We start from the raw sequence: 25,621 nt of genomic DNA on the forward strand, positions 1-25,621 counted from the left end.
ATAAAGTCTACCACTCTCTCGCTCGCTGTGATTGGTCCACAAATATTCACGTCTATAACTAGCCATGATATTTCCTAGGACATATCTCGCGACGTGATGAAGGAGATGCGTTTGCTTCGCGAACTGCGTCACGACAATCTCAACTCGTTTATCGGCGCCGTCGTCGAGCCGCTACGAGTGCTGCTCATCACAGACTACTGCGCTAAGGGCAGTCTCTACGTAAGTCACTCAAATGGCAATACATTTAAGGTGGTTTGGAATGAATTCGTCTACGTTTGTCTAATCAGTACAGTATATTTATTTTTTTAAAGAACGCCCTGTGCCGAGGTTTTTCTTGCAGCTTCTTTTCCCCGGCTATACAGGTTATGAGAAGCTGCAGTAGTTTTAGGCGGATGAGTCGTTCGTTATGTAAAAATTGACGATTCAAAGTGTAACTATGTTACCTACTGAATAAAGATATTTTTGAATTTGAATATGAAACTGCATACTGGATGCGAGTTACTCGTCTTAGACCGCGCTTACTTTGGATCCGTTTTCGTGCGTATTCGGCACGTGTGTACACGTACAAGCAGTTCCGACCTTCAAAGTACTATGAGAATGTGCTCACTCAAAAGTGAGTACGGCGTTAGACCACGAGTCGTACGAAAACGAATCCCAATTGCGACCAACCCAATCTAGTCAAATAGCATACCTTTTATGAATCGTAAAACGAAAATCTATGAAATACCTTGTTCTAGCGTAAGCACGAATATCAATAACCATGGTCAGCTGGTTGATTGTCTATTATAATTAAATACTTAAAAATGGATTAAGCACCTTCACTGCTAACTTGGCAAACTAAATGTTATCGTTTCCTTTCAGGATATAATTGAAAATGAAGATATAAAGTTGGATAAGATGTTTATATCTTCGCTAATCCATGATCTCATAAAGGTAACGTTGAAATGAACTTTTTTCATTGTTAGTTTTTATGTGAGAACATATTATAATCTTTTTTTGTTTTTTTTTTTGCAGGGTATGACGTTTATTCATTCATCCCCACTAATATTCCACGGAAATCTCAAATCTTCGAATTGTGTTGTCACATCAAGGTGGATGCTTCAGGTGAAGACACGTTTTTACATTTTATTTGTTCTAAAATTTTATCATCATCTCCTTAGCATAATCCCGATTCACGGGGTCCATTTACCTATCCTGAAGAATTGACAGGTCCGGTTTTTTACAGAAGCTACTGCCTGTCTGACCTTCCAACCCGCAAAGGGAATACCAGCCCAATACAGGTTAGGTCACATAGCTCCGAAAATGTATTTCTCGGGAATGTGGGTTTCACTACGACATTTTCCCTCACCGCTGAGCACGTGATAATCATTTATGATTCAAAAATGAATTCGAAAACAAATTCGACAATCATTGGTTTAGGCCTGTGGATTCGAACCTGCGACCTTAAAGTGAGAGGCAAGCGTTCTACCAACTGGGCTACCACGGCTCTTGTTCTAAAATTTTATGCAGTTGTCCATATTTGTTTTCTTTTTTATTATAGGTTACCGATTTTGGTCTCCATGAATTAAGATATTCAGCTGAAAACGAATTTATAGGGGAGCATCAATATTATAGAGGTGAGTTACATTTTTAAAGTTCTATTCTAGGATATAGTTGCGCCTTTATATGGCATATAAAACGTTTGTGCGATTTTCAAACTTCTGTCTAGCTTTGGGTATATAAATTATTTCAAATCTGTTAGACCAACGGGCAGCCTCCGTGGTCTAACAGCCTCTGTGGTCTAGTGGTTAGAGCGTTAGGCTCACGATCTGGAGGTCCGGGTTCGATTCCCGATGGGGACATTGTCGAAATCACTTTGTGAGACTGTCCTTTGTTTGGTAAGGACTTTTCAGGCTTGAATCACCTGATTGTCCGAAAAAGTAAGATGATTCCGTGCTTCGGAGGGCACGTTAAGCCATTGGTCCCGGCTATTAGCCGTAAAAAACACCTCCACCGACCCGCAGTGGAGCAGCGTGGTGGAGTATGCTCCATACCCCCTCCGGTTGATTGAGGGGAGGCCTGTGCCCAACAGTGGGACGTATATAGGCAGTTTACGAGACCAACGGGCTAGGTGGTGGGCCGTATCGCCGTCTATAATGGTCGAGCGAACTGTGTTAGTGAAAATTGTACTTAAGATAAATACGGGTTTCGAAACAGCAGCGCTCTCTGCTTGGGAAACAAGCTAGTGTACCATAGGGCCACAGTGTTGGGATGTAGGGCTCGACCAACAGCTTTCCAATCTTCGCGATTTGCAGCATCTGTTGTGTCTGTGTCCTGACGATCAATGCAATCTAAATATTTTTAAAACACGGTGCAGGCTTATTATGGAAGTCGCCGGAGCTGTTGCGCGAGTTGGAGGACCCCAACGGCACGGTGGGAGGCACGCAGAAGGGCGACGTGTACGCGTTCGGTATAATTCTGTACGAAATCATCGCTAGGCGGGGGCCCTTCGGAACTACTACTTTGGAACCAAAAGGTTTGTTCGGCTATCATATCGTGTATACAGGGTGTTAGTGACATCGTAACGAATACTCAGGTGGATGATTCAGACCATGATTCTGAGTTAATATCAAGTGGAATTTTCCGTCGCAAAATTCATGATTATTTTTAGTATTTTTAACTTTTGCAATGCACAATTCCACTTGATACCAACACACAATGATAGTCTGAATCATCCCTCAAAGTTTTCGTTACGATGTCACTAACATCCTGTGTACCATTTTCTTTCCCTTTTCCTATTCTACCGGGCACAGCATGTTATGTTTTCCACTCTATCAGCGTTTGTCTCAATACTAACACAATTCACACGTAAAGTGATAATAAATTAATGAGGATTGTGACGTGTGTACTTACCCTTTATCATGCAAGTTATCCATAAAGAAAGCAGCTACTGAATTTCTCGTTAATCAACCAAATCGTCTTATTTAGGCCAGCCAAAATGATGAATGCAATTTGCCATAATGCATATATATTTATTGTACCGTCTCATATTCCATTGTATACCAATTTCTTACACCCTAAGGTTGCCTGGAAGAAATAAAGCAATAAGACCGCTGTTTGAAACTTTACGGTCTCTTATATATTTGCGCTATTTGTAATGATTATAAAGAAAGCAATAAAGTGTTAGTAATAAAGTATTTTGTGTTATTTATTGTCCCCGCGATAACTAACTCCAAGACTTGCCCATCAGACATCGTAGACCGCGTGAAGAGGCCCAAGTTAGACGGCGAGGAGGTGTTCCGCCCCGACACGAGTGTGCTGGAGGGAGTCACGGAGGACTACGTTATAGCTTGCATGCGTGACTGTTGGGCCGAAGATCCCAGCTTGCGGCCCGACTTCCCCACGCTGAGGACCAGATTGAAGAAGATGAAGTCTGGCAAGTGAGTATGGGAATTTTGACAGTCAAACACAGGTGCGACCCACGCACAAGTTCTTTCTGGGTAGTTGAGCCACTAGTAACCAGGAGACCAATGTTATATAGCCAATTATTATGTTTTGCACTTCAACACAACGTTATTTAGTAGTTTCGGTTTGTGAAGACGAAGAGCTGATCACGTGATTGTCCGCAAGTAAGATGATCCGTTCTGCGGGAGGCACCTTAAGCCGTTGGTCCCGGTTACTACTTACTGATGTAAGTAAGTAGTCGTTACATGAGTCATGTCAGGGGCCTTGCGCGGCCCAATTGTAACCCTGACACCAGGGTTGATGAGGTTGGTAATCCACCTCACAACCAACACGAGAGAAGAGTTTACAGAGTTTTTGATTGCACATTATTACGCTCGAAACGTGTGAACGTAGCCATATTTGAATGTCCGTAAACTCAGTAGTGTGTTCCTTGGTCCACAATACGTTCGTCCAACAATGTCTCATTTGAGGCGGCTGCAGTAAACAGTGTATGATGGAATGTTAAACACATCGAGCACTTTTCCAGGTCAAGAAACATAATGGACCAAATGATGGATATGATGGAGAAATACGCAAACAATTTAGAAGAACTAGTCAGTGAGAGAACGAGGCTCTTGAACGAGGAGAAGCAGAAAACAGAAGATTTATTGCACCGAATGTTGCCAAAGTAAGTACAGCATTTAGTGTTATTACCTAGCAATATTGGTACAACATGGATACATTTTCTGTGTTATTCGATCCGTAATTTATGTCCACTACATCAAGATCTAATGTCAACTCAATCGATGTTCTTAACTAAAATGTTTTCAAAATATATTTCTCTACTTTTAGATTAAAAATTCGTTTTTATAGATTTTCGTCTATTCCTTCTTAATTCTCTTCTTCTTTGCGAGTCGGTGGCGATAGATGCTATTTTTGTATTCTATTCTCTATGATTCATTCTGTGTTTATTAGTTACTGTAGCAAAAATTTTAGGGAATAGATCTTTTCGTGTGGTTTCGATGGTGGCTGATGACTGACGCCACCTATTCTGGAGTCAAAAGTGTTTACAGCCGCCAAAAGCATCCGAAAACCTAGGTATTAGCTGAGTAGACATAACAACACATAGAAGGAGTAGGTAGAGATGTATAGTATATACACCCACTGTTAGCCAGCTTTGTTGAAGCCCTATATAATAGAGGCGAGTCTATTGCCATTGGCCCCGATTCCTGCAGACACCTCCTAATTTTATTTTAAGTTATACCCATCACATTCTTATCCGCCGAAAAGGAAAGGGACGGATGATTGTCAACAAGTTAATTTTAAAACGAATGAATAACCCGGGCGAATAAAATAGGTATCTCGCTGGTATGCATTCCGTTTGACGTGCTGTCTACTTAATTCTGTCGGGTTATTGGCTGATGTAAATTTTTTACACGGTTGTTTTAAATTTCTGCTTAAAATTGACGTGTATTCCATAAATTTTATGCCTGTCGATTACCCGTCCCTTTCTTTTTCAACGGATAAGAAAATGACAGGTATAACTTAAAATAAAATTAGATGGCGTCTGCAGGGATTAGCACCATTATCCGGGTACAAATCCTGGGAACCAAGAGCAAGAGCTGAGCATGAGCTGAGTAGAGAAGACACAAATACAACAAGCATCAAACTTGGACCGTCTGATATGTGCACACTGGTTTACATTCAGTCCAATGGAACGTTTGTGCATTTACTCAAACCGAAGAGTTATAATGGTGATGATGTGGCTCTAGTTTAGTTTTTTGTAGAGACAAATTCCATCCACAATGTAATCGAATACAGTAAAATTTAAATCAAAATATTTTCGTGTATTTTAGTAGTATGTAATTGTTCTAGGCACTAGCATACGTAATAATGCAGAAGTATAATGAGAAAGTATTTCAAGTCTGCTAGTCAGTTAGGTTATTTTTATTCAAACACTTTAAACATTTTTGTCATACCTAATCCTACAATATAAAAGTAGAATTACTTTTCTTCCACCCAGACATGGACTTGATGTAGAACAGTGGTACATTTACATTCCAAAACAAAAAAGAAGAAACATTAAAATGTATTCACTTTGTTGTACTTGTGTTCTTTTCCAGATGTGGAGGTTGAATCCATTATAGAAATGTCGTGAAATGTCTTGAGGTAATTAACTCCCTACTGGTGATTGTAGATAATACGGTTTGCCTTACATAGGTGCGCGGGCGGCGGTCGCGTGACGTCAGCGCCTCGCATTAACAGACTGAGTAGCGGCACGCTTGCTTGGGGTTGTGGTTTTGCGTGATGCATAGTCGGTGATGGCATTCTTCTAATAATTAAGTAAATAAGTTTTCCAGCTTTACCGCAGTTTTGTAGCGATATTGAACCGGTAGTTTGCACTTGTAAATATCGAATAGATTAGCATGCAATTGACTAGTTACACGACATTTTTATATACGTATCTATATGATTAATACATATTTATTAATGTAGTTTATGGTTGAACCGACACTGGACTATGGTTGTAAGTTTCTTAATAATATAAAGTATTTATTGACACGTAGAATTCTTAATCGTAGATAAAGCTTTTGAAAACTTAGATAAAGGTGAGGTTTGGCATGTTTTTACACACCTCGTAACACTGAGTCACTGTTGTCTGTATCCCAGTCCATTCGAGCACAGCACAATGTTCGACCTGCTAATAGTCATAAAATATTACCCTTCCAAATGAAATAGTGTGATATCTTTTGCTCGATGTACCAAAGGTTTCTCCTAGATGTAGCCGAGGTATTATAAGTGTTTTGAGTGGTTGACGTTTTGTTGCAGGTCCGTAGCGAGGAGGCTTACGAAGGGCGAGGGTGTGGAGCCGGAGTCTTTCGACTCTGTCACCATCTACTTCAGTGATATTGTCGGTTTCACCGCCATGTCGGCTGAGAGCACGCCACTTCAGGTAAATTGGTCCTAGATTCTTTGGCTGTTTATTTATTTTGTGTAAATATCCTTGGTCGGTGCGGGATAGGGGGGAAGTCCGTACATCCACTATTTCGACGCTCCTAATGACCTTACTATTAGGACTTCGAATGAAATGTCATTCAGTTATATTTTCGTGCTTTCAATACAAAAAATATAAAACGTTAAAATCGAGGGTGTACGGTGTTGCATTCCTCTCATTGACTATTAGTTTTTCTGTCTTTGTGTTATAACTAGTAATCCTTAGATAGAATATTACGCCAACCAATGACTTTCTAAATTGTGTTCGAATTCATGTTTGAATCTGGAACGATTATCACGTGCTCAGCGGTGAAGGAAAACATCGTGAGAAAACTCACATTCCCGAGAAATGCGTGTCGGAGGTACATACCTAACCTGTATTGGGCTGGATTTCCCTTCGCGGGTTGGAAGGTCAGACAGGTAGTCGCTTCTGTAAAAAACCGGACCTGTCAAATCTTCAGGTTAGATAAGCGGGTCCTCTGATAACGGGATAACGCTAGGGAGATGATGAGATTAGAATATTACGCTATAGGGCTCTATAGTCATCGGCGGCGCTGCGGGAACCCGTGGACTCACAAGTGGTGCAAGAATCATCTACGATAGATGCTGTGGCCAATGATGATGATGATTATCTACATGTCGTAGGTGTCTTCCCTTCTAAGTTCTTACGGATTACGAACATAACTGGAGTATTTCCAGTTTCTTTCGTAGTTTACTTCCATATGCTTTACATTTTCAGGTGGTGAATTTCTTGAACGATCTGTACACAGTGTTCGACAGGGTCATTCGAGGTTACGATGTGTACAAGGTGGAAACTATAGGAGATGCTTATATGGTGGTAAGTATTTCGGTTTTCAACGATCCCCCTTTTTATATTCTGAATCGGATGAATCGGAGTGTCACAATATTTTGCTGAGCTGAAGTCCCTTTTTACAGATAAGGTTTAATTATTATGTTCACTCCTACTGTGTGTACCTAGCTTTACCTACTATATCTAAAATAAATGATTTCTAGAATAGAAATCATTTCATAAGGTTGTCTGGAAGAAATTGATATTTAACAATGAGGCCACCGATTGTGCTTTTCTTGTCACTTTTGTAATTTGTGTTTATATGTGCAATAAAGCGTTTTTGTATTGTACACGTATACATATACGTCCCATTTCTGGGCACAAGCCTCCCTCAAGGTCCATAATCGAAAAATATATGTTTTTAATGATTATATTTTGTGCAGGTATCCGGCCTACCGATTAGGAATAACGATCGACACGTGGGAGAGATCGCTTCAATGGCGCTCGAGTTACTCAGCGCCGCGAAGAGTCACAAAATAACGCACAGACCGACCGAAACTTTAAAACTACGGATAGGCATACACACTGGTAAGTTATCTTGATTTCATACTACATAATAAATAAATAAATGAGGAGCTCGGTGGCGCAGCGGTAAACGCGCTCCGTCTGCGATTGTTGAAGTTAAGCAACTTTCGCAAAGGCCGGTCACAGGATGGGTGACCACAAAAAAAAAATCATCTCGAGCTCCTCCGTGCTTCGGAAGGCACGTTAAGCCGTTGGTCCCGGCTGCATTAGCGGTCGTTAATAACCATCAATCCGCACTGGGCCCGCGTGATGGTTTAAGGCCCGATCTCCCTATCCATCCATAGGGAAGGCCCGTGCCCCAGCAGTGGGGACGTTAATGGGCTGATGATGATGATGATGAATAAATAAATGTTATGCATAATTTGAGGAAATCGATTTACCTGTATTTCGATAGCGAAACCCTCAAAACCGCGTTCTGATTGTGTAAAAAACAAAATCTTCCTGCGTTTTAAAACAAATGACTACTCAGTCAAGACAACGGCTGCTTTAAAGTGGTATGGGGTGTCGAATAGTTTACTTGCAAAGGTTATAGAAGACTTCTTCTAGCGTGTGGGTTGTGACGTGGATTACCAACCTCAGCAACCCTGGTGTCAGGGTTATTATTGAGCAGCCAAAGGCCCCTGAGTAAGTAGTAACCGGGAGCAACGGCTTAACGTGCCGTCCGAAGCACGTATCATCTTACTTTTGGACAATCAGGTGATCAGCCTGTAATGTCCTAACCAAACTAGGAATCACAAAGTGATTTTTCTGATATGTCCCCACCGGGATTCCAACTCGGGGCCTCCGGATCGTGAGCACAACGCTCAACCACTGGACCACGGAGGCCGTTGACACGTTATAGAAGACTGAACATTTTTTTTTCAGGAGCGGTAGTAGCCGGCGTGGTAGGGCTGACGATGCCGCGGTACTGTCTGTTCGGAGACACGGTGAACACGGCGTCACGAATGGAGTCCAATGGAGAGCCTCTCAAGATCCACATCTCGCCGAGTTGCAAGCAGGCCCTTGACAAAGTTGGGGGCTACGTCACCGAGCCGCGCGGTGCTATACCCATCAAGGGAAAAGGACAGGTAGGCCTTCTGTCATTACAACATGACATACCACATAGTATAACGCCCGTATAGGCAAGTGCCTGAGTAAGCAGTGGTGTATAGTATATGGATCGTTTTTCTTTTTTTATAGACAATTTAAATTCAAAAATATCCTTATTCAGTAGGTAACATAGTTACACTTTGAATCGTCAATTGTTACATAACGAACGTCTCATCCGCCTAAAACTACTGCAGCTTCTCGCAACCTGTATAGCCCCGGGAAAAAGAAGCTGCAAGAAAAACCTCGGCGCAGGGTCCTAGACGTTCTTAAAAAAAAAAAACAATAAAAAGACTTTTTCTCGACATATCGGATTTAACATCTTTAAAATTATAACGGTAATAAATATTTTAATACATCATATAAAGATGTGTCTGTAGAGCTGTTTAGTGTTTCTCTTTATCTTGGTCACATACTTATCTTTGCAGGGACATTCCAAAAAATATTGTGCCAGAGTATCCCTTTTCATCGGAGACAGCATTTCGATTTATTACTCTGTCACAGAATTTTGTGCAAGACAATCAAGCTACGTTAATCATTAATCGAGGAAGCGATTAGTATTTGGCTAGTGTTTTGAGTATAATAACTATATTTTTGGACAATGGAAAGATTAAATAAAATTCTAAAACATATAACTTATCAGACCGAAGGACATATCATTGTCGATAAAAAAGAAGAACGACTCATATACACCCACTCCTAGCTAGCTGTTTAAGTCTCATGTAGTAGCGGGGGAGCCTATGTCCATTACCGGGTACATATCCTGGAAGTCCCTTTTGTCATTACTTCTTTTTCTTCTATCGTGTGGAGTGTGAGGTGGATTACCAACCCCATCAACCCTGGTGTCAGGGTTATTACTGAGCCGCCATAGACCCCTGACATGACTCATGTAACGACTGCGTACTTACATCAGTAATAACCGGGACCAACGGCTTAACGTGCCTTCCTGGACAATCAGGTGATCAGCCTGTAAAGTCCTAACCAAACTAGGGATCACAAAGTGATTTTTCTGATATATCATATTAACATATTTCAACATATTTTATGACTTTAATAAATTTCTTTCCTATAATCTATACACTTAATTAATGTACGTACCAATGACATGTAGCTTACGTTACCAATAAAGATTTGTATTTGTATCCCCACTGGGATTCGAACCCGGGCCCTCCGGATCGTGAGCACAACGCTCAACCACGGGACCACGGAGACCGTTATTACTTAAGACTAGGTTTTATATTGTGAAAAAAATTGGTTTGGAAAAAAGTAGAAAGCGAGGCTGCTTGTGAGAATACCTGGAACCCAGTGGGAAAATCACAACAAACCACAGATGTTTCTTGTTTAAGTACGATCAAGAAAGTTTGGCAATCTTGGGTGCATAGGGAATATTTTTAGGAATGTAATACCATTTGTATGTCAAATATAAGGTATAAATACAACCAGATTGAGAGCCTCTTTCTTTTTTTATACTCTTAAACTCTTTATTGTACATACATTAGTAAAATATCCGCTACTGTCGCTCTCGCATCGGACTTTACAGCCATTTTAAAAGCTGCCACAGAAACGCTGTTTGAATCATCTGATAAAGATGTAAAGGCCTGTGATGAGTAAAATTAACAACGGCAAAATAGGTAAAAAAGGTGGGTTTATTTCTAAAAGTCTCCCGGCCAATATTCATTTTAAAGTTGTTAAAAATACAGGATCTTTATTTGAATAATCCATATTCCAGATTCAAACTTATTGGCTGGTGGGAGCAACTGAGAAAGCCATCCAGAAGCGAGCTGTAGAGGGCGAGGAGCAGCCACTGTTCTGTCGGCCGCGACGCAGCCCGCGCCTCGCAGACTCCCGGCACCCTTCACTATCAGGTATGTACGGTGAGTTACTACCTACTTTGCTAATCATCATTACATAAGCCCACGTCTATATTCCAATAGGCTAGTTTCCAACTAGTTAAATCAGTTACTTTTTACTAAACGTCAGCAATTCGAGCTAAGCAGAACAACAACGACCCGGGATAGATATATAGAGTCCCCGTCGCCGGATACGGTTTGGACGACATGATGATGATGACATAATAGCTTCTTTGGGTCTGCGACCGGCATTGTTGTCGAATAATAACTTATGACATATCGTTTGTCTTTTTCGTACTAACTTGTATACCGTTTGTGTGAAAGAGTCCAACTCCAGTCTCAATCCAGGGAGGTTAAATAGGCCACATTGAAGCAATTCATTTAAAAAAAACAATATTGCTATTTGACATTTGCTGACATTATTTTAGATTACATTTGTACATTTATTTGTGATTTTACATTTGTTTTTACTTTTTGGTAGTGGTACAAATTGCTTCAGAGCAACAAGAGCGCCCGTTTATACAGTTGCTAAATGTTTTAGAAATGTTTGTATGTTTTGTTTGTATGCAACAAAGTATATTTGATTTGATTGGAATTTGTTTGTCCGCAGAGTGCCGCAACGAGCCGGCGTGCGCGGGCGCCGCGCTGCGGCAGCGGCCCGCCAGCAGCGGCGCGCGCGGCTCGCGCTGCTCGCTGCCCGCGCCCGCCACGCCGCCGCGCCGCCGCCACCACGACGCGCCCAGGACCAGGTGCCCGCCAAATGCCTGCCTGGCTTTAACTACACACACACACACATGTACACATACCGAACCACGGACCAACCGATCGTTGTCTGTTTTACACATAGTCCTAATTTAGGCACCAGCCTCTACAAGTACTACCATGTATTTTTGTAGAGGAAATAATGATTTTACTTATTTGTACCTCAAGCGACTTCTGTAGCAGTCCGTACACTCCATACCAAAATGATTATCAAATGCCGCCTTACCGCGTAAGTGCGAGCGAGACAGACAGTCCGCGCGCGCTTCCCTTTACTCCTTAGCGGTTTTCGACCATTTTGCCATTTGAAGATAACTAAAAAGTAAGACTCAAAGGGGTGAGTTAAATCTAGCTCGCTCTAGTTCGCATCCGATACGAATTGTGCGGGGCGGAGAGTTACCGTTCAATAAATTGTTATTCTTTATTAACGGCCTCTGTGGTCCAGTGGTTGAGCGTTGGACTCACGATCCGGAGGCCCCGGGTTCGAATCCCGGTGGGGACATATCACAAAAATCACTTCGTGATCCCTAGTTTGGTTAGGACATTACAGGCTGATAACCTGATTGTCCGAAAGTAAGATGATCCGTGCTTCGGAAGGCGCGTTAAGCCGTTGGTCCCGATTACTATTTACTGATGTAAGTGAGTAATCGTTACATGAGCCATGTCAGGGGTCTTTGGCGGCTCAATCATAACCCTGACACTAGGGTTGATGAGGCTGGTATTCGACCTCACAACCCACACGATAAGAAGAAGATTATTTATTATATGGTTGTAGTTAAATTATAACCAACATAATAAGTACTATTGTTATTGTTACAGACACGCCTTGAGCTCGATAGCGTCGTCGACCGCGTGCGAGGGCGATGCGGAGTCGCTGGGGTCCCGCTGTGGCGCGCTGCGCTGCGCGCAGTCCCTGGACCTGCTGGCGGCGCGGCGGCCGCTGCGGCGCCAGCACACCACGCGCTCGCTCGACGCCAGCGCCGCCATCTCCACCGTCTCCGCGCCCATCTTCAACGGCACCATCATCGGCATCGTCACCGACGACCCGCCCAAAACTGAAGAAGACAGCCCCCTCCTCCGCAAGTGCAGCCTCTACAACAAGCTCGACCGCACCAAGCGGAAGGTGCACGACACCAACTACATAGAGTTCTACAAGAAGTGGCGGTCGCTGGAGAACATCGCCGACGCGAAGAACGACATGCGCAAGATGCCGCGGTTGGCCATCCGCTCTTGGCTGCTGGGCATCATCAGCGGCGGCACGCGCAGCTCCAGCTCGTCGCTGCGCCGGCCGCCGCCGCTGCTCGACCGCGAGTCCGCTGTTTGACTGCCATCTAGCGGCACAACTACATATCCTACTCCATATTAAATGTATATTAGGAAACTAGATATACACTTCTCATCAAAAAAATCGAAACACCTTGCAAGTTTACGTTTTGTCAGGATTATCAGAAAAATGTGTACATTTAGGAATAAATGTTAAATGTCGTTTAATAGTGAGTAATATGAGCTTATCAAATCTTAATGTTAATGTTCTAAATTTAAATGAATTTTTCATAGGTTTCGTATTTTGTTAAATGAGTCATTTTTATTCCGTATGGAGTATAAAGGAAATGTATAAAACAACACACGTAAATGAAAAAAAAAGCTAAAAAACGTTTATTTAATAACTTGTATTCCCTCCCCGAGCTCTAATTACTGCTTCCATACGGTTCTTCACCGATCGGATGAGAGTCACGATCACATGCTGTGGTATATTGTCCCATTCCTCTTGGATTGCATCTTGCAGCTGGCTAAGTGTTTCTGGGGCAGGATCTCTTGCTCGAATTCGTCTCTTTAATTCATCCCACAGATGTTCAATGGGATTCATGTCCGGGCTTCTTGCTGGCCATTCCATAATAGAGATATCGACTTCGTTAAGATAATCTCGTACGACGCCCGCAGTGTGAGCCCTAGCATTGTCGTGCATGAATATGAAGCCGTTGCCAATAAAATGTGCATAGGGCATCACATGAGGCTCGAGACACTCTTCGACGTACCGATGACAGTTTAGTGCAGGCAGACGTGGCCCAGACACGAAAGCAAGCTCTGTCTTACCGTCGGCGCTGATTCCTCCCCAAACCGTCCACGAACCGCCACCATAGCTGACCTTTTCTTCAATGCAGCATTGTGCATAGCGTTCTCCGTCTCTTCTGTAGACCTTGTTCCTTCCGTCGTTACCATACAGCATAATTTTACACTCATCAGAAAAGAGAACTTTGCTCCACTGTAGCTATGACCAATTTAGGTGCTCACGTGCAAAGTTAAGGCGCGCTCTTCGATGGTCTGCAGTTAATTTCGGCCCATTTGCTGGCTTATGCGGTACCAGTCCACGATCCTTCAACCTTCTTCTAATTGTAGAGTCACTTACAGCCACCCTTCGTACAACACGAAGCCGCTGCTGCAGTTGAAAAGCGTTAAGGCGTCGATTTCTTAAAGAAGTTGTTACAATAAATCGATCATCTCGCTCAGAAGTGACCCGATTCCTGCCAGATCCTGAACGGCGCGTGAACAAACCAGTCTCCCGATAACGTTTATAGACTCTATGAACAGATGACAGGCTTAGATGCAGTCTTGCAGCCACAACACGCTGACTAAGGCCAGAATCCAGCAATGCCACAACTTGGGCGGCTTCTGTGGGCGAAGTATCCATACGTTTTAGAAAAAAAACCTTTTTTCAGACGTCCCAAAGTCACAGTATTGAAATAAAAAACAAAAAGTTTAAGGATAGGCGCCAATTTTTAGTTTTTAAACGCTAAATGTACTCCAACCCTAAACACACATTTGTCTCAAAACAGTGATTCATTTCGTTTATAAGATAAACAAATGAAATTCTAATTTTGAATTTAGAATTTTCGCTTATTACTGTAATGGCCAAACTGCCAGCTATACATTTATGTATTTTTTTTCATCGTATGAATTTTTTTTTGTGTTAAATTCGCACAGAAACAATGAAAACGGAAGTGTTTCGATTTTTTTGATGAGAAGTGTATGTATGTATATGAAACGCTGTTGTAAATAATATGTGTAAGTAAAACGATGTTACCGTGAATTGTGAAATAAGAGTTTAATGTTATTAAATAATTTCTATTGAATAAGGTCTCTTAATAATACTGACATAGATCACATTAACGCTATTGGTGTCACGTTCATGACGAATGGAGAGCTTGGTGGACTCGGAAGAATAGGACGCCTTGGGCGAATGCACATAACGATACCATACACATACAATTCTACAGTATCTTTCCGAGTCCGAAGGGAACAATTGCTCCCAATAAATAACGCCGCACTAGATAATAAATGCTACAACTTTGAGCTTCGAGTCCAATCGCAGCAGCTTTTCTAGTAACAGCTATTGACTAGGTTAGATAAGTACATTTACGCGTCCGCTAGGAGGGGTATGCCGGCCTCCCGTTCGTTGTAAGTGCAGCCGTTGATGACGAGTTTGATGTCACATGGGGGATTGTCGGGGGGTGTGTGCTCATCTGGGGGTGTCTTCTCGGGGAGCAGGGGGGTGCAGGAGGTGGCGGCTGGGGGCGCGGGCGCGGTCTCTGCGTGCTCTATGATGGGGCACGACACGCTCGTGTACTCGTGCCGGAGATAAGGAGTCTCTAGTAAGTCGCCACGTTGCACTGGAGCTAAACGGCCGTCGCCTATCACCTGGGAATTACGAATAAAGATTAGAAGCTGAAGTTCTATCATGCATCGACTACTTTTGGAACCGTATATCGCGCGCGAAGCTATGTTAATGCGCAGCCGATAGAGTTGGTTCATTTATCGCGTCGCGCGCGATATTCCTGCAGCATGACAATACAGCTACACATTGTTGCGTAGTTTTTTTTATAAGCAATCGTTTTACAACTGTTAGTAGCAGTGTCTTACCTCCATTAGATATTCATCACTCCTGTGATGTAACACGCTGTCTGTATGAGATTCCAGGTGGCTTCCGGACGCGAATCTTAATTTCTTTGGAGATTCTAAACTACAACACCTGAAACAGAAATAAACAATTTAAGACTAACAGTTGTCTTGAAAATTAGCTTAAAAACACGCTATTTGACTTAAATTGAAATAAATATCCCACAAAAAACCACATAAAACACCCCGACATAAAATCTGTCCAATGCATCCGATTTAGGACACTCAAATCAAAAGTACTTGGGGTTAAAAAGGCCACATGGAAACAATTCATCTAACAAAGCAATATTGCTGTTTGACATTCGTTTGCATTGCGCACTTACTTTTATACGCGCAAATGTTAAATTGCTTCGATGTGGCCTTTTTCACTCTATTAGCTCACTGGCTTATTTTTCTTTTTATTTAATATAGTAGGCAGTTTAAAAAGATTTCAGTGATTTTGTTATAGAAGCTAAAACAGTACCTAAGTCCTTACCATCTGGCCAAGTAGTTAATGCCATTTGCGGCAAATCTGTAATATGTCACGTCAAAAAAATAATAAAAAAATGTGTCCTTACCTATGCAACCCTCCGACTTGGTTCTTCCAGTTGCGGCTCTTCAAGGAGCTACGTTGTCCGCGTTTCTCCATGACTAGAGGTTGTATGGTGTCGTCTCTCTGTGCCCGCCGCCTCGCCCGCATCGCCGCTGCTTTCGGTTCCTCCCCTCGAAGCCAGTAAGTCACCTGTTTACGTTTAATTTGATTGCCTGATCAATAATTTATACTTATCTCTCTGTATATCTCATTTCAACAAATAGGTCAGTTTGAGCATTAATAATACACTTTAGTACCATGTCACATTAACATTTTTGACAAATTGAACTGTAAGTCTCACTAAATGTCAAATATGTTAGTGCGACAGAGTCCTAAAGTGGGTACATTATATTGCTCATCTGTACGGAAATGTACGTAATAGTAGTGCTTATTAGGCGATTTGCTCACTTTTAGTTTTTTCTTGTACCTGTTCCGTTTGTGTGTGCAATAAAATGTTTTCATTCATTCATTCAATAGTACTGGTTGACTTTGATAGTTATTTTATTTTGTTTGGGGAGCTTACAGCTTAATTCACACAATGTTCATACATCATCTGATTTATGATGTATCAAACGAAAAAAGAGGAGTAATCGTTACATGAGCCATGTCAGGGGTCTTTGGCAACTCAATAATAGCCCTGATACCAGGGTTGATGACGTTAGTATTTCACGTCATTACCCACACGATAGAAGAAGAGTTTAAAAAGGAAACTTGGTGTTTTCTATGAGGGCTTTTCATAAAGGATTGAAAGCGTAGATTGAAAGCCATCAGTTTACTTACTGTAGATGGGGGTCAGTACATATTGTTAGGTAGGTACTAAATTACAAGAACTACCTGATCACGTTTGCCTTTCATAGACACTACTCCTCGCTCCTCCAGAATATATCCACCCAGTTGATCTAGTAATGTTTTACATGCTGCACTGCAGTGGATTTTGAGAGCTGAAATTGCAAAAATAACATCGGTTATGCAACGAACACCTGGCTTGCGGGTTGGAATAAGCCCATGGCTTTTTGGACGTTTTTATAAACTTACGTGCGCCTGTTGACTCAAAACGACTCGCCGTGTTCACTGTATCACCAAACAGGCAATATCTCGGCATCTTTAATCCTACTACTCCTGCACAAACAGGACCTGGGGAAATTAAAAAAAAAAAATAGTTTTTCTAATAATTTATACAAACATTCATAAGCACAGAGCAAAAACGCATGATAGGAATCTCGTGAATTAATCAATGTTTCTTGAGATTAACAAGTTAAGACAGACGGTTTCGGGGATCTGAGTTTACGGGCTTTTTAAATCCTAGGTTACTCTTTTATGTAACTCAGCATATAATACGCAGTATGTCCTTTCTAAAAATAAATGAGCATAGATAGGATGTCACCAACCGGAATGTAGCCCCACTCGTAACAGCAGGCGGTGGTCGGGGCGGTGTCGCACTCGAAACACTCTTGTTGCGGAGAGAAGCGCCAGCGCCATGGACGCTACTTCCCCCGCGTGCTCGATGCCGTTACGGATCGGAAGCCCTGACACCTGGGGAGTAACGTAACATAAGCTCACGACTATATCCCAATCAGTGATGTTGTCAGAGGCACATCCATCGCAAGATGAACTAAATACCCGCACCTCACCGAGCCCATATCCTATAGGATATTCATAGGACATCCATAGGATAGTAGACCAAGGCCTGTGTCATGGAATACTTACAACCATATACGCGTCTCCGATGGTCTCAACTTTATAAACGTCGAAGTTTTCTAAAATAGAATCGAAGCACGTGTACAGGTCGTTCAAGAAATCTACCACCTGGAACGTAGAAAATATATCCTGCATTAAACGTTTAGTTCATAAGCAGAGTACTTAGGGGACATAATGATCTACATTGTGGAATCTGGTGTCCACATAGAAGCAATTCATCTAAAAAAGCAATATTACAATTTGATATTTGCGTACATAAAAATAAGTGCGCAATACACCCAAATGACAAATAGCAATATTGCTTTTTATGAATTGCTTCTATGTAGCTTTTTGATCCCCCTGTTTCTGTGGCAACCTACAATAATAAATGTTTCTATAGAATATACGCTCTAAAAAAAAATAAACCTGCCGTTTTTGTCAGAATTTTCCCCTACGAACCTATTAGGCGCCCCATACACCTACAATAATACTGCACAATGATTGAACAAAAGATTGAGCAAGCTTAATTTTAATTGGGAAAATTTTTTTTCTTGCACTGTGTAGGCTTAACATTGCGCAATATGTTTCATTTTAGTTTTCGGAGCGATCGCGATCGGTCAGTCACGGAATTATTTTTAAATATTGTTCAGACTGTTTTGTCAATTTTATTAAGAGAATTTATTGAACGTTTGGAATCAAAGGGGTTATTCAATATTATTGCACAATTCAAGGATTGCACAATATTATTGTAGGTGTGTGGGGCGCCTTAAAGTAGCAAATCGTCCATCTCAAAGACTGTATAGCAATTACTTTCAATAATAAAGTTAATTTTACCTGAAGCGGCGTACTCTCAGCAGACATGGCGGTGAAGCCAACAATATCACTGAAGTAGATGGTTACAGAATCATAGCTCTCTGGCAACACCCGTCGACCTCTCTTCAGCTGGTCGGCTACTGGCGCTGGTAACATTTCTTCTAATAAAGCCTCTGGAAAAATAAACAGAATAGTATGTTCAAATTCAAAAATATCTTTATTCAGTAGGTAACATATTTAAAAAACCGGACCTGTCAAATCTTCAGGTTAGGTAAGCGGACCCTGTGAAAAAAGGGATAATGCGAGGGAGATGATGAGTAGGTAACATAGTTATACTTTGAATCGACATTTATTACATAACGAGCGTCTCATCCGCATCTAAATATTTAACATGTAATACGAGTAAAGTTTAAATAGTTTTATACGAGTATAATGAGATTAAGTTTTTTTACGTTAAGTCTGTCCCGGTTGGTCCCGGCTATTAGCGGTAAACAAGACCTCCACAAACCCGCAGTGGCGCAGTGTGGTATGCTTCATATCCCCTCCGGTTGATTGAGGGCACGCCTGTGTCTAGCAGTGGGATGTATAATTATGTATAGTACCTATAACGAGATTCACGACTGTTAGAACCGACCGGATTTTCCCTAACACAGTTAGCTCCACCATTATATACGGCGATGCGTCTCACCTATCACGTTGTTCTAACAGAAAGCTCGGAGAGGTGTGGGTACTTAGTACTTACTAAGTGCTAAGCGGTAACGTTATATGATCTGTGGCGGTAATCACCCCAATTGGGATATGTGCATGAGTTTATGTTACATAATAATTGTTAAATAGATAATTCATTACAGTTCATCCCGTAGAAATTTAAACAGTCCTTATTGTCTACATCAAAAAACCTCAATCAATCAATCAAATTGTCTGTTTAATCGCCTTCTACGTTCAAGGTTTGAGTCTGTGAGTTGGGCATTGAAAAGTCAGTGAGTGAATGACTCAGGGACTCTTTACATTATATGATTCGAGATAAGGTCATTAAACGTGGTGGGTACCTGTTTTCTTTTTCTCTTCCTGCAACTGATCTGTACGTTCGTCCACTAATACTTCCAAGTTGTTTGCGTATTTCTCCATCATTGCTATCATGTTGTCGAATATATTTGGTTTCCTGTAAGCAAAGACTTTTTTTTATATAAAGCTAAAGCCGTGTAGTGGCCTAGGTGAAGGAACGTTTGTATCTCAAAGTGATATCGTGGATTCAAATCCAGCACGGGGCTAAGAAAAAAATCTTTAGGAAACATACTCCACAAATGTGTTTTCAGGGATACTTGACTTGAAATTGGGCTGGGTTTTCCTTGAGGTTGGAAGCGCAGTCGCTTCTGTAAACACCGGAAACATAAAAACTTCCGGTTAGCTAAGAGCACCCCGTATAAAATGGAATAACGGGAGACGATCAAGTTTAGGGGTGTTAAAAAGGCCACATCGCAGCAATTCATCTATAAAAGCAATATTGCTATTTGAGATTTGTTTGCATTGCGCACTTACTTTTATTTGGGCAAATGTCAAATTGCAATATTGCTTTTGTAGATAAATTGCTTTGATATGGCCATTCACTCCATTAAATAAACCAATATAGTTGTTTAAATTCCAAGGTCACTTTTAGCTTTTCTTTTTGTTTTACCACATTTGAGAATAACAGGATATATGAAATTAAATACTAACATTCCTTTCCGAAGTGGTCTAAGTTTAGTGCGCACAGACTTAAAGTCCGGCCGAGCCGTCGGTTCTTCCAGCCAACATTCACAGCAACATTCACGTACGCAGTCGAAACGGTCCGCTAAAGGATCTAGAGGCGGCCTGAAAAGTATAGTATAGCACTTTTACAGTATCTCAGAAATAGAAACGTAAAAGTACAGTTATCTTCGACTATAGGTAATTATTAAACAGTCTCCTTGGTCTAGTGGTTAGAACGTTGGGCTTACGATCTGGAGGTTTGATTGGGACATTGTCGGGATCGCTTTGTGAGACTCTCTTTTGTTTGGTAAGGATTTGATATGATATGGTGGCTTGAATCACTTGATTGTCCGGAAAAATAAGATGATTCTGTGCTTCGTCAGGGCACGTTAAGCCGTTGGTCTCGGCTATTAATCGTAAAAAAACACCTCCATCAACCCTCTGTGGAGCAGCGTGGTGGAGTATGCTCCATACTTCCAGTTGATTGAGGGGAGGCCCGTGCCCAGCAGTGGGACGTATATAGGCTGTTTATGTGTATGTTATGTTATAGGTAATGGAGGAATGGATAGTTGTTCGAACACCGGAAGTTAATGGCATTACCGTTAACGCAAAAATATCCTAGAATCTTTGGTCTTTTTGCATATATCCAGTTAGAAAGAAAAGAAAGAATGTAGTTTTTTAGATATTGATTCCGCTATTCGAGGAAGTACCCGATTGTGTATACATCTACATCCTACAATTTATTTTAGTCGTGACGGTACACGAAATAGTGCACATTTAAACATCTACCATAGTTTCATGTCAGTTCTAGCAATTGATAAAATTAATTGATTTGCTTGAGTTTTATAACGAAGAATTGTCAGGAGTTTAATTTTCAGCTAAGCACTATAGGATTGCGAAATGTTGGATTTGGAAAAACCCCCAAGATAAGATAAGATCTTATCTTTAATTAAACACCAGGACAATCACCAAACACGATGATGGACTAAAATACCTACCTACCTGTAAGGCGTTGGTTCAGGCTTGGCAATTTTCCTTAGCAGTGTCGGCGCGGGCGGAGCATCAGGTCCGAAAGGCCCCCTTCTCGTGTGGAGCTCATACAACACCAGTCCAAAAGCGTATACGTCTGAGGCTGGGGAACCATCACGGACGTCTTCTGTTACAGGGAACGAATCTATTCCCCAACCCGCTGAACGGAGCAGTTCGGGTGACAGGTAGACTAGACCTGGAAAAGTATTACTGTAAGAGCTTCTATTTTGTTTTAGCGTTAAAATTGTTTGCGAAAACACTGAACTCCCTTATAACTTATCATTTTCGAGAAAGTAAAAATAACATGCATGGATACTGTTAAAGCTAAGCAAGACGCTGGTTGATCTGTAGTACTTATGTTTGTATTTGTACCCACCTAATAACAATTCGGATTCGAAAGTTTCGTAGCTCTTTTCAATTCCTTGTTCAGACATGGCACCTTTATGGTAATAAATAGTGGTTAATAGTTACAAGTGGATAATAGGTACAATATTTTTTTTTATCATGTTTAGTATTTAGTCTTTGGTCACAGATAAACAGAAGAGTATATTATAGTGTTTAATAACACTTATCAATGTGCATGTGGTGGACTAATGGATTGCATCCTGTCTTTTATGAAAGACATTAGATATAACATCCGTAAATTTTTTCAGACACTCATACGAAAACTGGTAGCAGGTTATCTTGTGACCACTTGTGGCCCTTTCCTTAAGCTGTCCACACATAGCGGTAATACCCTGTAGGAATCGCCCTAGGGAGCGGCAAACCATGACGCGAGAAAAAATTTAAGAACGAATTTAATAATTTCTTGTGCCGTTTCTGTGTTCTTCAACCTTTAATTACGAAGATAGGTATACGTAAGTATATGAGGCTCACTTTCAACATGTGCCCGCAAGGCATTGGGCTCGGTAGGTGGTGACTCTCCTCTCCTGAACTCTCGGAGGCCGAAGTCCGCGAGTTTGACCACCCAGCGCGCGTCCACCAGGCAGTTGGACGGCCGCAGCGCCCCGTGGTACTGGATCGGAGACTCCTGGATGAATATCATGCCCTGGAAGAATTTTCGGGTACCTTATCATTATTTTAGAAAGTTTTAGAAGATTCAGTACCATCTACTCCGAACCGGCGTGTGTGTATGAAACTATTGATGAATGTGGAGAAAGCGAAAGAAGTGTATCAGGATCGAAGCAAATGGAATCTCAGAGTCTCTCCTTACCCCGGTGGGAAATAGGCGTGAGTTTATATATTTTAGAAAGTTCAGGATTTGTTGATACCTAAAATGCTGTAAATATTACAAAGAGTAACCTTCGGAAAGCTTAAGACGTATTTTCGAGCGTCTGGAATTATGGATTTATTTTTGTCGTCTCGAAACAATGTATCAGAAGTGTTTCTATTTCTATTACTTACCAAATAAATGACGAAAGATGTTTTATGTTGCACCTTAGTAGGCGTGCTGTATCAACTGCACGTTTTATAGAAAAACCGAATGGAGTTAAGCCCCATTTATAGGGAACGAAGGTATAAAATTATTGACTACCCATCATGGATATTGTGTACAAGTTGCATAAAGGCCCACAAAATCCGTAATAACGGATGCATACTCAAATACTTAGTTAAGTCCTCACCTACCCAGTAGGTAGGTCACAATTTTAATTACCCGCGTTGATTGAACGTGGAAAAGCAATTTAGCTGATGGCCGATATTCATCCCCACAGTTTACCTATAGGTGGGTATACAGTCTCCAATCTGTGGTAACAGATCGATGGTCGTAATAACCACGAGAGACTGGACCACGGGCGTAGTTGGGTGAGGGGCACGGCAATAAAAACGTACCTAGGCCTACGCTTATCCCAACTATACATATATAAACAGCCTATATACGTCCCACTGCTGGGCACAGGCCTCCCCTCAATCAATCCCAACTATATTGTTGACGTATTGAATAACTATAGGTAGGTATAGTTTAGGTGTAAGTCCGTGGTCCAGTGGTTGAGCGTTGGGCTCACGATCCGGAGGTCCTGGGTTCGATTCCCAGTGGGGACATCTCACAAAAATTACTTTGTGGTCTCTAGTTTGGTTAAGACATTACTGGCTGATCACCTGATTGTCCGAAAGTAAGATAATCCGTGCTTCGGAAGGCACGTTAAGCCGGTGGTCTCGGTTACTACTTACTGATGTAAGTACGTAGTCGTTACATGAGTCATGTTAGGGGCCTTTGGCGGCTCAATAGTAACACTGACACCAGATAGAAGAAGAAGAAGGTGTAAGAATAAAGCCTTCTGAAGTACTTCTTGTTTGATGAGGTTGGTAATCCACCTCACAACCTACAAGATAGAAGAAGAAGAACGTGTAAGAAAAAAGCCTGCTGAAGTGACTTCCCATGATTTTTTATGTACATCTCCGTGACAGATGGACAAAATCTTTCACACCGCGATGGCAAATGCAAATTGGAAAGTGTTAGTGACATCGTAACGAAAACTTTTTTGTAGGTAGATTCAGACCATGATTCTGAGTTGATATCTAACAACCTGTATACTTACCTCCATACTTATTATGCGGCCTCATGGAAAAAGATTAAGATTAATGTGTATTTTTGAAACAAATATGAAGTAACCATGGGAGCGGGGTCTCAAGAATGGCCCCGGTTTTGAGGCCTCAAGACCGTCCCAGGGTTGTCCCTGGATTAAGCCTCTGGCGGGGCTTATAAAATATTTCCGCACACTCACCCTAATAATATCGCCGACGAGAGACGCAATGAACATGTTGTCTAACTTGATGTCTTCGTTTTCTAAGATATCCTGCAATCAATTTAAAATTTACCAAATGTAAAGACGGGAATAGTGCGTACAATTAAAATTAAAAAAAGTGAGTAAGTAAAATAAATGAGACTTTTTAACAGCAATTTCTTTTTAAGACGCGTGACGAATCTGTCTTTAGAAAACAGTATTTATTACACATAAAAAAATTCTTTACGCAGTTTATAGGTTAACAATTCAAAACCTTACGCGCCTAATTCAAATTCAAATTCGTTTATTGCAAAAAATGTGGTACATATAAATATAGGGTAGTAAAATGGTATGAACGGTGATGGTATGGTACGGATAGTATGGTGGTGGTGGTGGTAGTAATCATCAAACAAGTTGTTCCAGGCGCAAAGGTCCCCATTACACTCGCCGCATTGACTGACGAATTGTATATTACCTATTGTAAAAGTAAATTAATTTGAAATTAAACTATTTTCCGATTCATCTCGTTTTCATAAAACTTTATGAACACAGTGACAAACTATAAAAACAATAAGACCATTCACTCAGATTGAAATGCTTTTGTCTGCCATAAAAACGAGAATAAGTAATAAAATTATTCATAAAGTGGATTCATAAAATTTTGAGTCATTAAGTATAAATCAGTTGGAAAATGGGTTAACTCACTTTTGATCTAAAAGCATTATTTGCCAATCGTAAAGTAAGATACTTAATTTAAAAAAAAATGACGATAATACTTAGGTGTCGACGATCACTCAAGGGACCATTTTAGATTCATTTTGCGAAAGTGTTCGTCATCAATTGGTACGGAGAAATTATGATTTTGTGCAAAATGGTTGCCACTCTCTGGTACAGTCATGAGCAATATAATGTGCCCACTTTAGGACTCTGTCGCACTAACATATTTGACATTTAGTGAGACTTACAGCTGTTAATTTTGTCAAAAAAGTTAATGTGACATGGTACCAAAGTGTACCTATACATATTAATGCTCGTGACCGTACCATGGGGTTGTGGAAGAATCTTATTAGTATTGTATAATATATTACAAATACATATATGTTATTACATCATAAAAGGAAACATTTACAATAAGACTTATTTATTTATCACCTACTAGTATTATTATAAGTATACTTATAATTATTTCTAATTTTAAAAGAAGGCACCTATTTTCATTCATCATCGTAGACATCCTTTATCCAAGATCTAAAAGGGCAGCAAATTATCTTCTAATACTTGTAGATTTGCCCACCCCGTTGTGGATTACGAGCATGAGCATGTGTGTTTTCATGGTTTACCTTGAGACTGCCACGCGTGCAGTATTCCGACAGGGCACACACATTCGGTGGCTCAATACAGGCGCCCACAAATCCATTGACGTTATCATGCTGCAAGTCCCGCATCTGCCAAACAAGACGGCAAGTACCTAAGTATATTTTAGTAAAAAGAGTTTCCACTAAGTACAGTTCATTTGGGTAAAAAAATATGCAGAATAATCATATAAATGGACTGTTGTCAAAAGCTCCTCGGAAAGGTAGGAGAAATAACGTCAAAGGTTGCATTTTAAATATTTCGTTTTAAGTCTAGACCGAGGCAT

The 25,621-nt window shown here is 41.1% G+C and overlaps 2 protein-coding genes across 7 annotated transcripts in view; one reads left to right on the plus strand and one right to left on the minus strand.

Annotated features, from left to right (window-relative positions):
• Positions 1–14,621, plus strand: part of LOC126367518 (receptor-type guanylate cyclase Gyc76C-like) — a 37,923-nt gene extending 23,302 nt beyond the window's left edge. For all 4 annotated transcript variants that reach the window (XM_050011063.1, XM_050011062.1, XM_050011065.1 and 1 more), the window contains exons 13-27: positions 79–219; positions 862–933; positions 1,015–1,104; positions 1,541–1,616; positions 2,357–2,515; positions 3,230–3,419; positions 3,971–4,111; positions 6,253–6,376; positions 7,157–7,255; positions 7,651–7,795; positions 8,657–8,859; positions 10,608–10,743; positions 11,339–11,477; positions 12,307–12,875; positions 14,514–14,621. In XM_050011063.1, the coding sequence (XP_049867020.1) occupies positions 79–219; positions 862–933; positions 1,015–1,104; positions 1,541–1,616; positions 2,357–2,515; positions 3,230–3,419; positions 3,971–4,111; positions 6,253–6,376; positions 7,157–7,255; positions 7,651–7,795; positions 8,657–8,859; positions 10,608–10,743; positions 11,339–11,477; positions 12,307–12,811 (2,220 nt within the window). In that variant the 3' untranslated portion in view covers positions 12,812–12,875; positions 14,514–14,621. The remainder of the gene's footprint in view (positions 1–78; positions 220–861; positions 934–1,014; positions 1,105–1,540; positions 1,617–2,356; positions 2,516–3,229; positions 3,420–3,970; positions 4,112–6,252; positions 6,377–7,156; positions 7,256–7,650; positions 7,796–8,656; positions 8,860–10,607; positions 10,744–11,338; positions 11,478–12,306; positions 12,876–14,513) is intronic.
• Positions 14,572–25,621, minus strand: part of LOC126367519 (guanylate cyclase 32E) — a 70,242-nt gene continuing 59,192 nt past the window's right edge. For 2 of the 3 annotated variants that reach the window (XM_050011066.1, XM_050011067.1), the window contains exons 15-29: positions 25,323–25,427; positions 23,983–24,054; positions 22,136–22,307; positions 21,636–21,698; positions 21,233–21,455; positions 20,219–20,353; positions 19,552–19,664; positions 18,524–18,675; positions 17,720–17,818; positions 17,401–17,545; positions 17,048–17,146; positions 16,847–16,953; positions 15,999–16,162; positions 15,406–15,514; positions 14,572–15,183 (exon numbers count right to left, since the gene is read on the minus strand). In XM_050011066.1, the coding sequence (XP_049867023.1) occupies positions 14,902–15,183; positions 15,406–15,514; positions 15,999–16,162; positions 16,847–16,953; positions 17,048–17,146; positions 17,401–17,545; positions 17,720–17,818; positions 18,524–18,675; positions 19,552–19,664; positions 20,219–20,353; positions 21,233–21,455; positions 21,636–21,698; positions 22,136–22,307; positions 23,983–24,054; positions 25,323–25,427 (2,040 nt within the window). In that variant the 3' untranslated portion in view covers positions 14,572–14,901. The remainder of the gene's footprint in view (positions 15,184–15,405; positions 15,515–15,998; positions 16,163–16,846; positions 16,954–17,047; positions 17,147–17,400; positions 17,546–17,719; positions 17,819–18,523; positions 18,676–19,551; positions 19,665–20,218; positions 20,354–21,232; positions 21,456–21,635; positions 21,699–22,135; positions 22,308–23,982; positions 24,055–25,322; positions 25,428–25,621) is intronic. The other variant, XM_050011068.1, reaches the window with a different exon arrangement.

The sequence above is a fragment of the Pectinophora gossypiella genome, chromosome 6, assembly GCF_024362695.1.
Source record: "Pectinophora gossypiella chromosome 6, ilPecGoss1.1, whole genome shotgun sequence".
Taxonomy (NCBI): domain Eukaryota; kingdom Metazoa; phylum Arthropoda; class Insecta; order Lepidoptera; family Gelechiidae; genus Pectinophora; species Pectinophora gossypiella.